Source organism: Petromyzon marinus, chromosome 27 (genome assembly GCF_048934315.1).
Source record: "Petromyzon marinus isolate PM22_M1 ecotype Great Lakes invasive population chromosome 27, UKy_Petmar_22M1.pri1.0, whole genome shotgun sequence".
NCBI classification, from domain to species: domain Eukaryota; kingdom Metazoa; phylum Chordata; class Hyperoartia; order Petromyzontiformes; family Petromyzontidae; genus Petromyzon; species Petromyzon marinus.
In genome coordinates this window covers 8,682,840-8,696,667 of record NC_133693.1, presented here as the reverse complement: position 1 = coordinate 8,696,667, position 13,828 = coordinate 8,682,840, and the positions used below count along the sequence as shown (strand labels likewise).

The window sequence follows — 13,828 nt, the reverse complement described above, 5'->3', positions numbered from 1 at the left end:
GGAAAATATATTGACTTTTAGTGACCCCACCATACTGTGTGAATGCCCACGCTGTGCACATTTACTCACCAATGGCACACACGCATGTAAATCCATTCACCAGGTCACGACACGTGGCTCCGTTTTCACAAGGGCTGGACTCGCACTCATGGGTCTCCAACTCACAATGAGTACCCACGTACCCAGGCAAACATCTTAAACAAAAATAAGAACACAAGCCATTGAAAATCAATATCTATTTTACAAGCAAAGCAAGGTCAAGATGTCTGGTACTAGCACAGGATTAGTTGGCATTTTACAGGATATGTAATTATCCTGTTTTGTAATTTGTTGCAGGAATTAATGAGTGGCTAAAGTGATCAAACCGTTTACAAAAGCCTCTTGAAGCCAGACTCGAGTAAACTGCAATTCAGGTTAAGCCACAAGACTATTCTTGGAAACATAAATGCATTATTATTTATAATAAATAAGTACATAAGCAAATTAAAAAAAAAACGTAAACTTAAACAATGTTCACACTTGAACACCATGCGCGGCAGGGGATGGCTTGCATGTGCGCATTAGCAATTTTACGTCTCGTGTGAAACTCGACAAATACATTCACGTAACTCTAAAAAAATTGATAAAGTCTTCAAGCACGTCATAAATATCTGTTCAGCCTTCTACATCCAGTGAATCGCAGCCTTTGCCCCTCGACTTCATGATAATAGTGACTCAGCTTAAACTGTACATTAGCGATGTAAGTGTTATCACGTTGTAAATATTACAATGTAAATATTTAGTTAATAAGTAATGCATGTTAAATAAATGTCTTGGCGATTAATTGCACGCAATATTATTCAATGCTCGTATTTTATATTCGTTAATTATTTGCAGTGCGCCAGACATGCCCACGAACTGCAAGGGCTCTCTCCCCGATGTATTCGTCTTCAACGAGTTATTCTGCACTTCTCTGAAACATGTTGAAATGCATAGGCACACAACTATAATTAATTATAATGAATAGTGCATAATAATGGATAATATTCTTGTGTATGGGAAATATGTTCAGGAGCTAAATGCCAATGGATATCTCGATTCTAATTAATGACGATCATTAATTTGATAATAATACCTTCATTGGATATAGCGTCATGCATGATAATAGCATCCCACAACGCTGTACCTTAATTATATATAAGGACCAAATTCCATATACAGCCACTACAAAGCAAAGTAAACATTGATGACAGTATTATTAATCGTGTTTAGCGTGACACGGAAATGCATTTAGAATATTTTTAGAATCAGAATATGTATTTATAGTGGAGGAATCCGATGATCTATAAAGCTCTTTTTTTCACAGATGTCCAGTCGGGCGGGTAAGAACGTTACAGCAACTGACGATACAAAAACACGATGGGAGTGCAATGTACAAGAAAGGTAAACAGGTGGAGCCAACGGCGAGAAGGCTGAGAATGAATTAACAATTATTGTTATATTCTTGGTTCTTTCGGTAAAGTCACGTGAAGAAGGACGCTTGTGTTGCACCCGAAACGTCGTGATTTAATTAAATTTTCATTTATTTGATTTATTATTATTTTTACCTACACGACTTTACCGAAAAAAACAGAGTATCACGTAGAAGGGAAACAATAAAATGATAAAAATATAAAGCAATAAAATTCTCACGACGTTTCGACTGCAACACGAGCAATCATCATCTTGCTGTGGTTTTCACATCTGACGATGATTGCTTGTGTTGCAGTCGAAACGTCGGGAGAATTTTATTGTTTTTTATTTTTATTATTGTATTGTTTCCCTTCTACGTGACTTTACCGAAAGAACCAAGAATATGAATCCCTGCAATCACGAAAGCTTTAAATCAAAATTATTGTTATAGTTAACATTCATTAACATGATTGGTATTTGAGTTTACTCATTACTTTGGAAGTTACTCCAAGCATAGTTAATTCAAATTGGATTATAATTTACTGGAGCTGTGACATGTTCTCATAACTAACGCTTTTCTGTACAATTGTTTTATTTTTAATGGATGATATCTGTGAGTTTCACGCCTCCTATTAGCACGGTTGGCTATGCACGGTGCAAAAGAAGTTTAACACACTTACGTTCAGCAGAGTGACAATGCATTGGTTAGTGTACCACTCGGTGAATACCTGAGTTTGATTCCTGGCCATGGCTAACATCAGGGGCAAGTAACCAATCATGCGGTCCCACCGTTTCACCAACCCACACTGACCAGCATGGGGAAGTATGGCCACATAACCCCCATAACCGACACACTTCTAGGAGGCCTTTGTTCAGCAAGGTTGTGAAATGTTATTTCGATGTATGATTGTGTCTTTTATCAAATCAATATGTACGATATAAATGTGCTTATTTGGATGTTTTTAAAATGTATTCACTGTTTTATTTGACCACTAATAGCTTAAATTTTTTACTAAATGTGTAACGTTTATCTTTTGAAATGCATTTCCTTTCATATTCCCTGGGTGTCCCTCCCTAGTAGAAGAGAATGGTCTCGATGGGCACTCACCTTGCTATAAATAAAGCATAATTTGCATGAACATATATGCTACATATTAAAAATGCAGTTGCTTCAATATGTTCCAGAGCACCATTTGGTTTTATGAGCCGAAGCAATACTCCCTGAAAATTTATCATTCTAATAATTGAAAGCAAACAGAATTTATCAACTGTAGACAATCTAGCCTGGTACTAACAAAATAAAATATAATTTTAATTCAAAGCATTTTCTACAAACACACTCTAACATTTTGGTGTTTTCTTAGGTGCACACAAAGCTTTTGACGATGCTGAAATGAAATATGCCAGCCACATCTCTGTGAAGGATTCTAATCTGGAAGTGCATTTTATTGCTAACCTGTTTCTGAAAGCACTTACAAAATGTATTATCGGGCCTGCAGAATCGTAGTACGGATAAAATTACTTGTTATATTCCATTATTTATATACTTCTTAGCTTCGAAATTTTTCCATATTTTGAGCATAATCATCATCATTGCGTGATGAAATATGGAGCCAATCAAGCACGATGTCTTACATTTCTTGCAGCAATTTGCTAATATATAAACCAAATGCATATGCAATCAATACCAATTAAATAAATAATGCTGCAGTTTAACATGTACAGTGAGGAAAAAAAGTATTTGATCCCCAACTGATTTTGTACGTTTGCCCACTGACAAAGAAATGATCAGTCTATAATTTTAATGGTAGGTTTATTTTGACAGTGAGAGACAGAATAACAACAAAAAAATCCAGAAAAACGCATGTCAAAAATGTTATCAATTGATTGGCATTTTAATGAGGGAAATAAGTATTTGACCCCTCTGCAAAACATGACTTAGTACTTGGTGGCAAAACCCTTGTTGGCAATCACAGAGATCAGACGTTTCTTGTAGTTGGCCACCAGGTTTGCACACATCTCAGGAGGGATTTTATCCCACTCCTCTTTGCAGATCTTCTCCAAGTCATTAAGGTTTGGCAACTTGAACCTTCAGCTCCCTCCACAGATTTTCTATGGGATTAAGGTCTGGAGACTGGCTAGGCCACTCCAGGACCTTAATGTGCTTCTTCTTGAGCCACTCCTTTATTGCCTTGGCCGTGTGTTTTGGGTCATTGTCATGCTGGAATACCCATCCACGACCCATTTTCAATGCCCTGGCTGAGGGAAGGAGGTTCTCACCCAAGTTTGAGGGTACATGGCCCCGTCCATTGTCCCTTTGATGTGGTGAAGTTGTCCTGTCCCCTTAGCAGAAAACACCCCCAAAGCATAACGTTTCCACCTTCATGTTTGACGGTGGGGATGGTGTTCTTGGGGTCATAGGCAGCATTCCTCCTCCTCCAAACACGGCGAGTTGAGTTGATCCCAAAGAGCTCCATTTTGGTCTCATCTGACCACAACACTTTCACCCTGTTGTCCTCTGAATCATTCAGATGTTCATTGGCAAACTTCAGCCGGGCATGTATATGTGCTTTCTTGAGCAGGGGGACCTTGCGGGCACTGCAGGATTTCAGTCCTTCACGGCGTAGTGTGTTACCAATTGTTTTATTGGTGACTATGGTCCCAGCTGCCTTGAGATCATTGACAAGATCCTCCCGTGTAGTTCTGGGCTGATTCCTCACCGTTTTCATGATCATTGCAACTCCACGAGGTGAGATCTTGCATGGAGCCTCAGGCCGAGGGAGATTGACAGTTCTTTTGTGTTTCTTCCATTTGCGAATAATCGCACCAACTGTTGTCACCTTCTCACCAAGCTGCTTGGCAATGGTCTTGTAGCCCATTCCAGCCTTGTGCCGGTCTACAATCTTGTCCCTGACATCCTTGGAGAGCTCTTTGGTCTTGGCCATGGTGGAGAGTTTGGAATCTGATTGATTGCTTCTGTGGACAGGTGTCTTTTATATAGGTAACAAGCTGAGATTAGGAGCACTCCCTTTAAGAGTGTGTTCCTAATCTCAGCTCGTTACCTGTATAAAAGACACCTGGGAGCCATAAATCTTTCTGATTGAGAGGGGGTCAAATACTTATTTCCGTCATTAAAATGCCAATCAATTCATAACATTTTTTACATGCGTTTTTCTGGATTTTTTTGTTGTTATTCTGTCTCTCACTGTTCAAATAAACCTACCATTAAAATTATAGACCGATCATTTCTTTGTCAGTGGGCAAACGTTCAAAATCAGCAGGGGATCAAATACTTGTTTCCCTCACTGTACACGCATATGCTTATAAATATACTGACATCATAAATAATTTAAGTGTATAGCATCACGCGGCGGGTAGGAGTGCTTTGTATCAGTAACCTTCAAAATACCAACTAGGCAAAAAATAGAAATTTGGTTGAAAAATGTTTAATTTTCTTCAGCATTCAACTAAATCATTGTTTAAATCCCACGATTGTTGTAGTGACTGCCACTGAATATTGGAAACCCTGCCTACATTTAGACCCATGCCCGGAGCATTCTCTCTCTCTCTCGAGTGCAGGAATCTCAAGACCCCCCCCCCCCGTGCCCCAACAAAAAATTAAATTACTCGACTTCCGCCACACATTCTGTTCATTAAACAAGCCTAAATTAAAATGGTGCGATAACATCATGGCTAATTCAACAAGCCATTCATCTTGTGCGGTTAATCAATCAAGTTAATCGCAATGTTTCAAAAAATAATGTTCAGGGAATTGTGCATCATGTACGGAGCAGATTGCATTATTAATCCCTCAGCAGCTGATATCCCATGGCTCTTGGTGTGACATTTCTTCTGAACATTGACAGGGGTCAGGGGAAGAAAAAAAACATGAGTGATACAGCATGTCTGTGCTATAACAAGGCCTCCAGATTCTTAAGGATCTCAGAAAAATAAAGCCCAGGGCATCCAAAAAAATAATCTTATCAGCTTTTCATATTTATTCCAAGCAGTGATTTTATTTATTCGTAAGTTTACACGCGTGCTTCATCAGCGTAGCAATTTCGTACATTTGTGTTCAGGTTGAAATGTGTAGTGTTAATTGCAGACATCTGAAAACTATACAACTGATCACCAAGTGAAAAGATGAAATTGTCAATGTGAATCATTGTCTCAGCAAGCTATACAAATAAAAAAATGTAAAAATAATTATTCAGCAACCTTTGATCATATATTTAAAGTAAAGGTGCAATCACTACAATAGAAACATGAAAACATAACTAAATGTGTACTGTACGTAAGAAATGCTTTATAAAAATGTGGAAGTGTTCAGATACTACTTTTGAGTTTTAAAATAAATAGCATTTAAAGGAAATTGTTACATTTGGCATGCATTATGTAATAATAATAAATAACAATAATTTGCAAACGCGTGGCTAATGTTAATCTTCTATTTATACTTAGAGCTCTAAAAAAAATAACCCAATGTTGATGGGATTTGTGTTGTCATTGACCTGGTGATATGTCTAAGATGTGAAGATTTCATCAAAAGTAAAAAAAACAGATATATAATTGCCAACACGGGAGTACACTATATGTATTTGAGTCATATTATGCTAATTGTCCAAGCTTCTGTCCAACATAAAACATGTTATTAGTTTCATGGTGACTCACGAGCTAAAAGTAACTGCACTTGTGACAGAATAATGTATAAAAAGTTAAACATTATATATTTGATAGATATAAAATGCCTTTTTGTGTTTTATCAGCCTTTTGCAAATTAATGTTTATATAACTAGCTGTGCTACCCGGCTTCGCCCGGGACTTGGATTCACCACGCCCAGCCGCCTTTGTCTCCCCAGTGGCGATGTTCACACACCACACACCAGTTACTCGTTTGATGCTGAGTCGACCAAGGGGAGGCCCAGGACCGGTAAAAATAATCGTCAGCAGTGGTGGCCGTGAGCGGGAATCGAACTCGGGTCGCCGGGTTCGTAGCGCAGCGCGCTCACCACTACACTACAATGCGTTACGCTTCCACATGTGCGGGTCACGTGACAGATTTGACGTCACAGCTCACTTGGCGTGCAAAAATATGCATTATTGAGCTCCCCCCCCAAAAAAAAATATACAAAAGTGTATTTTTTATAATTTTTGAATGGTGTACAGTCTGGAAAGTACCCACATGGCAAATTTCTTGTTTGTTGCATGTCTGGAAGTACACTAAACATTTTGAACAGACACACATAATCACAACTTTGCCTTTTATATATATGGAGATTAATGCAACTACCTGATACAGCTGTATATACAGTAATTATCCCCACAAAACTGTGGTCATTCATATGACCACAGCGTTTAGAGCATTTGGCTGCTTTACATTGCCACATGATAAGCCACTTCGTTGAGCTGTCTTTTGTGGCCAGGACGTTTCTGAAAAAGAGCTGTATAACACTTCTGAGATACTGGGTTCTGATTCTGGCAGTACACCATGAGTAAACAGGGGTCCCCAATATAATGAGTTGATTGGGGCAACCAAGTAATCGTCAAACTAAATTTGCTTTTAAAGTTTGGGGAAAAAAATACCTATTGGTTTGACAGAAAAAATAATTAGAAAGGATTTTTTTTTAAAGTTGCAAACAAGTCCTTCTGCGTGGCCATTCTCAAACAGACGGGATGATGCACTGCCTCGTGTGAATTCCATATCCGTATTCCCTCTCATGGCATGAGGCCGAGAGCACAAATGGAATATAATCGGTAACAGGGCAAAACAATGAGTGGTCTCTCACCTGGTTTAACTGAAAGGTATTGAAGAGACGTGAAGTAATGTCGCCACCATGGGCGCTCACGGTGGTGAGATGTTAACTACCTCGCCCGGTATACAGGAGATCGTTGCTTCGATTCCGACCCTGATGTCTGTATATTTAGAGTTTACATGTTCTCCTTGTGGTCGTGTGGATTTTTTCTACAGGCCCTCCAGTTTGTCCATCCACATTTCGAATGAACATGCGTTGAGAGTATTTGGCTGCTATAAATTTCCACGCGATAAGCCACTTCGTCAAACTATCATTTGTGGCCAGTTCGCTTCTGAAAAAGAGCTATACAGGTCAGCGGGCCTTATCTGGTTAAAAAGAATAATAATAATAATTCGAGTTCAATTACCTGCAGGTGTAGTTCGTAGCTGGGCCCTCTTGGCAAATGTCCCCATGCTCACAGTGCGCTGGAGAGTGGAGCTCCGAGCCCTCCGCGCACACGTCCGTTTGGCACGCGGTCCCCGTGTAGCCCGGCGGAGCACAGGAGCACCTGAAGGCTGTGCTCGAGTCCAGGCAGCTGCCTCCATGTTGACACGGATTTAAGTCGCATTCCTTGGAAACCGGGACATTGCAGTGACAAGGAGCTCTCTGCCTGGCCAATTTTAGATCATCACACAGGGTTGTGTTTTTTTGTTGTTGTTATTGTTGTTGCTGCTGCTGCTGCTGGGAGGGGTAACAGGTTTTTTTGCTTTAGTCTCATACGAAGCTCAACGGTCTGGAACCCACGTACTATTATGCCAGCACACAGGCCTTGGAGAATCAGGAGAATCAAACAGCTCCTGATCTTGGAAGTGTTTAATAAAATCCATCAGCCATTTGCCAACTATTAAGTTATATTATTAAAGAGGCAAAAGAAGTGTATTTGTGTGCTTCTATACTGCAGGTGTGATGGACAGTCACATGATTTTCGAAACATACAAGAATGATTGTGTTTATCCACCCGCTGATGACTGGTTTGCGAATCTCCATGCGTATGTCAACATTGTCAATGCGTCTTCCTTTTCATTACTATTGGTGGATCTGAACTAGTGGTGGAAATCCATCAATGGCTTTTTGGGTCAGATCGTGTGAGTAAGATGTCACAAATTTACCAAGCGGTGTCTGATTGTTAAATCTTGTGGATTGCTCTCCAACACACCGTTTATGTTCAAGCAGTAATACATTGGCACATTTGCTCACGTGACAGCTTTATTAATTGCCTGTATTGAGATAATACTATTATTACGACACACATTTTACTTTCACTATCCGAAGCAAAAATCTATTAGCAATCGCCATCACAATGCTGGTCGTGAAAGCCTACAAAGTGTTACGTTAGGCGGCGAAAATGCCACATCACAATGGTGCAGGACCATTCTCTCATAATGAAAACAACCTATCACTTGCCACAAAGATAACACTAATTTGATTCACAAAAGAGAGATAATGTGCAGATCTACTGATCGATCATACAATCACAAAGTAGGATAAAAGCAGTGAATGAGTTTACTACATTTTGAACACGGTTTTAATAATTGTACTTTACTCTATTCACTTTGGAATCATCTCTTCCAAGAACCTTTGATTTGTGTAACGGCAAAGACCCATTATGGTTATAGATCTTTTAATTATCGGTTAGAATTGGAAAAAAACTACGGTAATTGTGTATTTAAATTAAAATGTAAGTTATTTGCAGATTAACATTGCTAATGCGACATTCTACAGCGTAAGATAAGAACTCAGAATACTGACAAACTGACAGAAGCTAATGCAGTTTAAAATGTGTATTTTAGTATTTAATTGGGTTGTCATTAAAGTATAACATCAACCCCTATACGTCAGCTTTCAGCACTGTAAAACAGTATTAGTTAAAGTCCACTATATGCTAGGACTTGTTTTTATATCACTTTTGTGTCGCTCACATTTATTGTCAGCTCCATTTTTGGAGCTTTCTTAATTAGGTTCTTCATTACAGTTAATTTCAATTGATTGTTATAATGAGTCTCAGTAATTCGAGGACAAAAAAATATATATTCTCCATTCACAAGCGTCCCTTTGATGTCTCCAAGCCGATTGTCAGAACTCGAACGTCACCGTAAATAACTTTGGTGCAAGTGTCCTCGTCTGCCTACCCCTTCTCACGTGATCTGTTGCTTCCTTCTTCACGCAATCTCAGGCTGTAGCTGTTCCATATTTTGATTTAAAGCTTTCGTGACTGCAGGGATTCATATTCTTGGTTCTTTCGGTAAAGGCACGTAGAAGGGAAACAATAAAATAATGAAAATAATAATAAAAATATAAAACAATAAAATTCTCACGACGTTTCGACTGCAACACAAGCAATCATCATCACAAGCATTCATCATCACCTGATTATGATTGCTTGTGTTGCAGTCGAAACGTCATGAGAATTTTATTGTTTTATATTTTTATTATGTTTTATTATTTTATTGTTTCCCTTCTACGTGACTTTACCGAAAGAACCAAGAATATGTTCCATATTTGTAAATGTTTTAGAAACGTACATACTGTACTTGCTGATGTTTATGCCTTGGTCTGTGAGAGTTTAGATGCCCGCATAAAATCCAGCTAATATAAACGCCTTTTCATTATTCACCGTGATGGTATTTGAGATCTAGTTGTCTTTTTCCAATGGTAGAGAAACCTTTCCGAAACCACATTTGATTCGTGGGCCTATACATTTTTTTCTGGTGATAGGTCTGTAATTCTCCAAGTCAGCTTTAGTACCCCTTGCGAACAGACGAATTATTGTGGAATCAATCCATAACTAAGGTATTCAATTTGTGTGTAAATAATAAACAGATTGCTCAACAAGCTAAACAATTCCCGCACCACAATAAGCACGGCTGACTAAGTATGGAGCAAAAGAAGTTCGACATACAGTCACATTTTTCAGAGCTACAGAACTGGAAAACACATCTGAGTACGTATACCTAGGCGGTTATTGAAGGAAGACCAGGATCAAAATGAGTACAGAACTAGGGGGGCTAAAGGCCAGTTTAAAGAGGTGTTTTCAAGAAAGGACTAACGATTTTGATTGTCTCATTAGAAAAGGCGAAGCCTTCCAAATCGGAATATTTTTATTTACAATGGAGAAATCCGATGAGCTATGAAGCTCTTTTTCACAGATGTCCAGTAGATGTCCAAACTTTGAGAGATGCACAGTGGCAAAGCCCGGTCACCTCTGTGGGAGATGAGCCTTGACCTCGGAGTGTTCAGAAGAAGGCAATCCGAAACTCTCAGGGCTCTCGTTGGAGTGGACAGATGGGTCAGTTGCTATCAACATTGCGGGCCTGACCTATTGAGTGCCTTGTAGGCCAGCAGCAGGACAGATGTGCAGCCAATTAAGGCAAGACATGCTAGAGGACATCTGGCACTGGAGATGGAGAGATGAAAAAAAATCTCATGTGCAGGAGCTTGATGGAATCTTGCATCGCAGGACCATGAGGGATGATGACTGTTTGGCGATGCATTTATACAGCAGTGGATAATGCATGGCTGATGATGACAATTCAGTCGTAACGTATTTATCTCCTATTATGTTGTCCATTTTACAACAATTATAACTGTGGAAACACATTTAATCGAATTTAAATTGTCCTCCGTGGAACTTTCAATGAAAAGTTACCAATGCAGCTGCTTTGGTTTGTATCATTTGTTTAGTGTTGTCCTGATATTGAAAATATATTCTTTTTATTGCACTGCATTATGCAAAAGCTGAAATGTGCAGCGTATTTTTTGTTATTCCATTTTGTAAAGAGTCTTAAACGTAAAGCACAAAATTTAGATGTTGCTGTATATGAACACTTATACCACAGATATCTTACGCCTCCTAAATCCGAGTAAAAAAATATTAACCTGTAACGATCCTCACAGTACATTAATTGTACCACAATTCATAGACACCAGATGGGACGGTATGAAAACAATTGGGCAACTGAATATGACCGCTCTAAATTGGCCTTTGGGGCAGTTATCATTGGTATAATGAGCAACATTAATCCTCGCCAGCAATAAACTGGACACAGTTTATACGAAACTTTCTTCAAAAAACACTTAATTCCTGCTAGAAGCAATAAGTATAATCATTATTTATGTTTGACACAGTGCCCTTTACGCTGGGGCGTCTCAGAGCACTCCGAGCACAATAATCGCCTTGCATCATCACATCTCATCTCAAACAACACCCAGTGACAGCTGCCCCCCCCTCCCCCCCACGTGAGCACAAGGTGACTCAGCACCTGGCCTACATACAGTTATTAGTCAACCAGTAGAGGGTGATAACTGATATGTGTAAGCCCAAATGAGTGATTTGAGAGGGTTTTTTTTTGAACGTGCCAAATTTCGACCGTGACACCAGTACATAATGCCCTACGTGTTATGAATTACATCAGGGGATCTTTAACTTCCGCTAGCAGATGGCGTGTTTTAATCGTTAATACGTCAGCTGTATTACCCAGGGTGGCTGCTGGACTCAACCACGAACGCACTACTGCTGGGTCATGTCACCACCCCAAAGTGTATGCCATTGCACAGAGGCCCCACTACTCGTATGTGCAATGTTTTACCAAATAATGCAGTTATGCTAACAAAAAGTAAAATAGATGTAGGAATGAATTTAAGTGTTACGGGATATTTTGTCTAATTCATGTTTATCTTTCATACGCATGTGAACTTTGTTGCCAGCCTCGTTTAGAGAATAAAGGTCTATTCACATTTCAGAACCACATGCCCCAAATCACAGCATCCCGGGAACAAGACACCACAGGCTTCTCTGAGTATCTCATACAAGTTAATTATTTAACCTGTTTATGAGCTGTGGATGTGAATGTGTGTGTGTGTCACTTTTATATCTGCAAATTTAGCAAATCCCTCACACCTGGGTATAAACTCATCAAGCGCAAATACCAAATTAGGATGGGATTTTCGTGCCACTATCCGTGACTGGGTCGAGACCATAAAACTAACTGCGCATGATGACCTTTTTGACCTTTTCAGGGCATGGGGGAAGGTTGAGGAGAGGAGAGGCTCGTTTTTTGATATTGAATGACCCCTTAAAATGAGCACACCAGCCATACTTACATTAATGTCAGCGTCACACTGCACGCCTGTCCATCCGGGTTCGCACACGCATGTGAAATGTCCCAATGCATCGATGCACCTTGCAGCGGGGAAAACGTTGTTCGATGAATATACATTCTCGAAATTAAATTCATTCTTATTTTTTAACTCGAAGGTTAAACAGAGCTCAGTGACTGGGTGAAAGATCGTGGAAGGTGATCAATGCTTGTATGGACTGTCAAACACTTGCGGTAAGGTTGTGCAGACACCTCATTCTCCTCAAAGCTGTCTGGCAAAGTCTAGAAAATCAGTCCACCTTCCTTGCAAATAGGTGGTGCCTCTGTCCACAGCAACACAAGGGTGCTTCAATAAGGTAACAGGCAAAGGTTTGATCTTAGAGAAGACTTGTGGGCACTAACATGAAAGATTAATTCTCTACAGTCAAATTATACGAAAAGTACAATTGTCCCAATGGGCCACAATTTTCCTAATGTCAGCAGCAAAGACATCGTTTGGATGATCTGTAAGCCACAAGAAGTCCCGCTACTTCTCAACATGAGCGAGCTTGGCTAGAGTTGAAACATCAACTACTCTCATCCTGATTGGTGTTCTGCCTATTTGTTAATATTTAAACGATTTTGTACAATTGTGACCCATGTTACAGCTTCATTCTTGGCCAAATTCCACGAGTCTTTACACCGTCAGAGAATAACAACAAAAACAACGAATAGCAACTTGCCGCTCTTCTAATCTGCAGTTGTACAAAGGCACCACGATTTTAACTATGTGATATCCTTCTGCCACCTAGAGGCAAAATCTGGAGAAAAATATATTGCACACGATTATCAGGGTAATACCTATTTACTGCACATGCATTATATATTTGCAGATGACACGGACAAAGTTTACAGGATTATTAAGAATCTTAACTTTTTTTTAAATGCCTCATACTAGCACGTGCAACAAGTTTAGGCTTAACAACTTCTCCTTATCTTCCGCCCAAGATGGCATGTTTACATCCATCCAAATTGTTTTATCAGTACAGCAATTATCTTCCCAGCACCCTGTTCTCTAACTTGTACCTTCCCCTTAAAAATATGGTTTATCTTTCTCCATGATCTCATAACATGCATGTCTTGTTTTACAGACAGCATCTTGAGATCCGGTTACGTTTGAGGCTTTATATAACCACGTCTTTTGAACAGCAGCGAAGATGTAGAATCTATGTTTAGCAGATCTGTCGACTCACAGGTGGATGGTTGTGAGTTCAAATCTGAATCAGGGATCAACTCTGCCCATCATCCACACAAAGTTGACGCAATGATTACCACGTTGTATGAAGTCCACAGTGGTTATCCTATGGATATATTAGACCGGTCTTTTCCATGGAAATGTGGAATATCCACCATGGTTCAGGGCCACCAGGGCAGCAATACCACTATTGCACCTTTGAACTTGGGAGACACTTGAGACTTTGATCGAGTTCACACTTATTGTATTGCGGTTAAGGCGCACCTCATGTTGGC

General features: G+C 39.6%; 1 protein-coding gene across 6 annotated transcripts in view; it reads right to left on the bottom strand.

The window, feature by feature from the left end:
* EYS (eyes shut homolog) overlaps positions 1–13,828 on the bottom strand; it is a 539,265-nt gene that overhangs the window by 110,678 nt on the left and 414,759 nt on the right. For all 6 annotated transcript variants that reach the window (XM_032961555.2, XM_032961552.2, XM_032961557.2 and 3 more), the window contains 3 exons: positions 12,324–12,402; positions 7,591–7,793; positions 70–194 (listed from right to left, as the gene is read on the bottom strand). In XM_032961555.2, the coding sequence (XP_032817446.2) occupies positions 70–194; positions 7,591–7,793; positions 12,324–12,402 (407 nt within the window). The remainder of the gene's footprint in view (positions 1–69; positions 195–7,590; positions 7,794–12,323; positions 12,403–13,828) is intronic.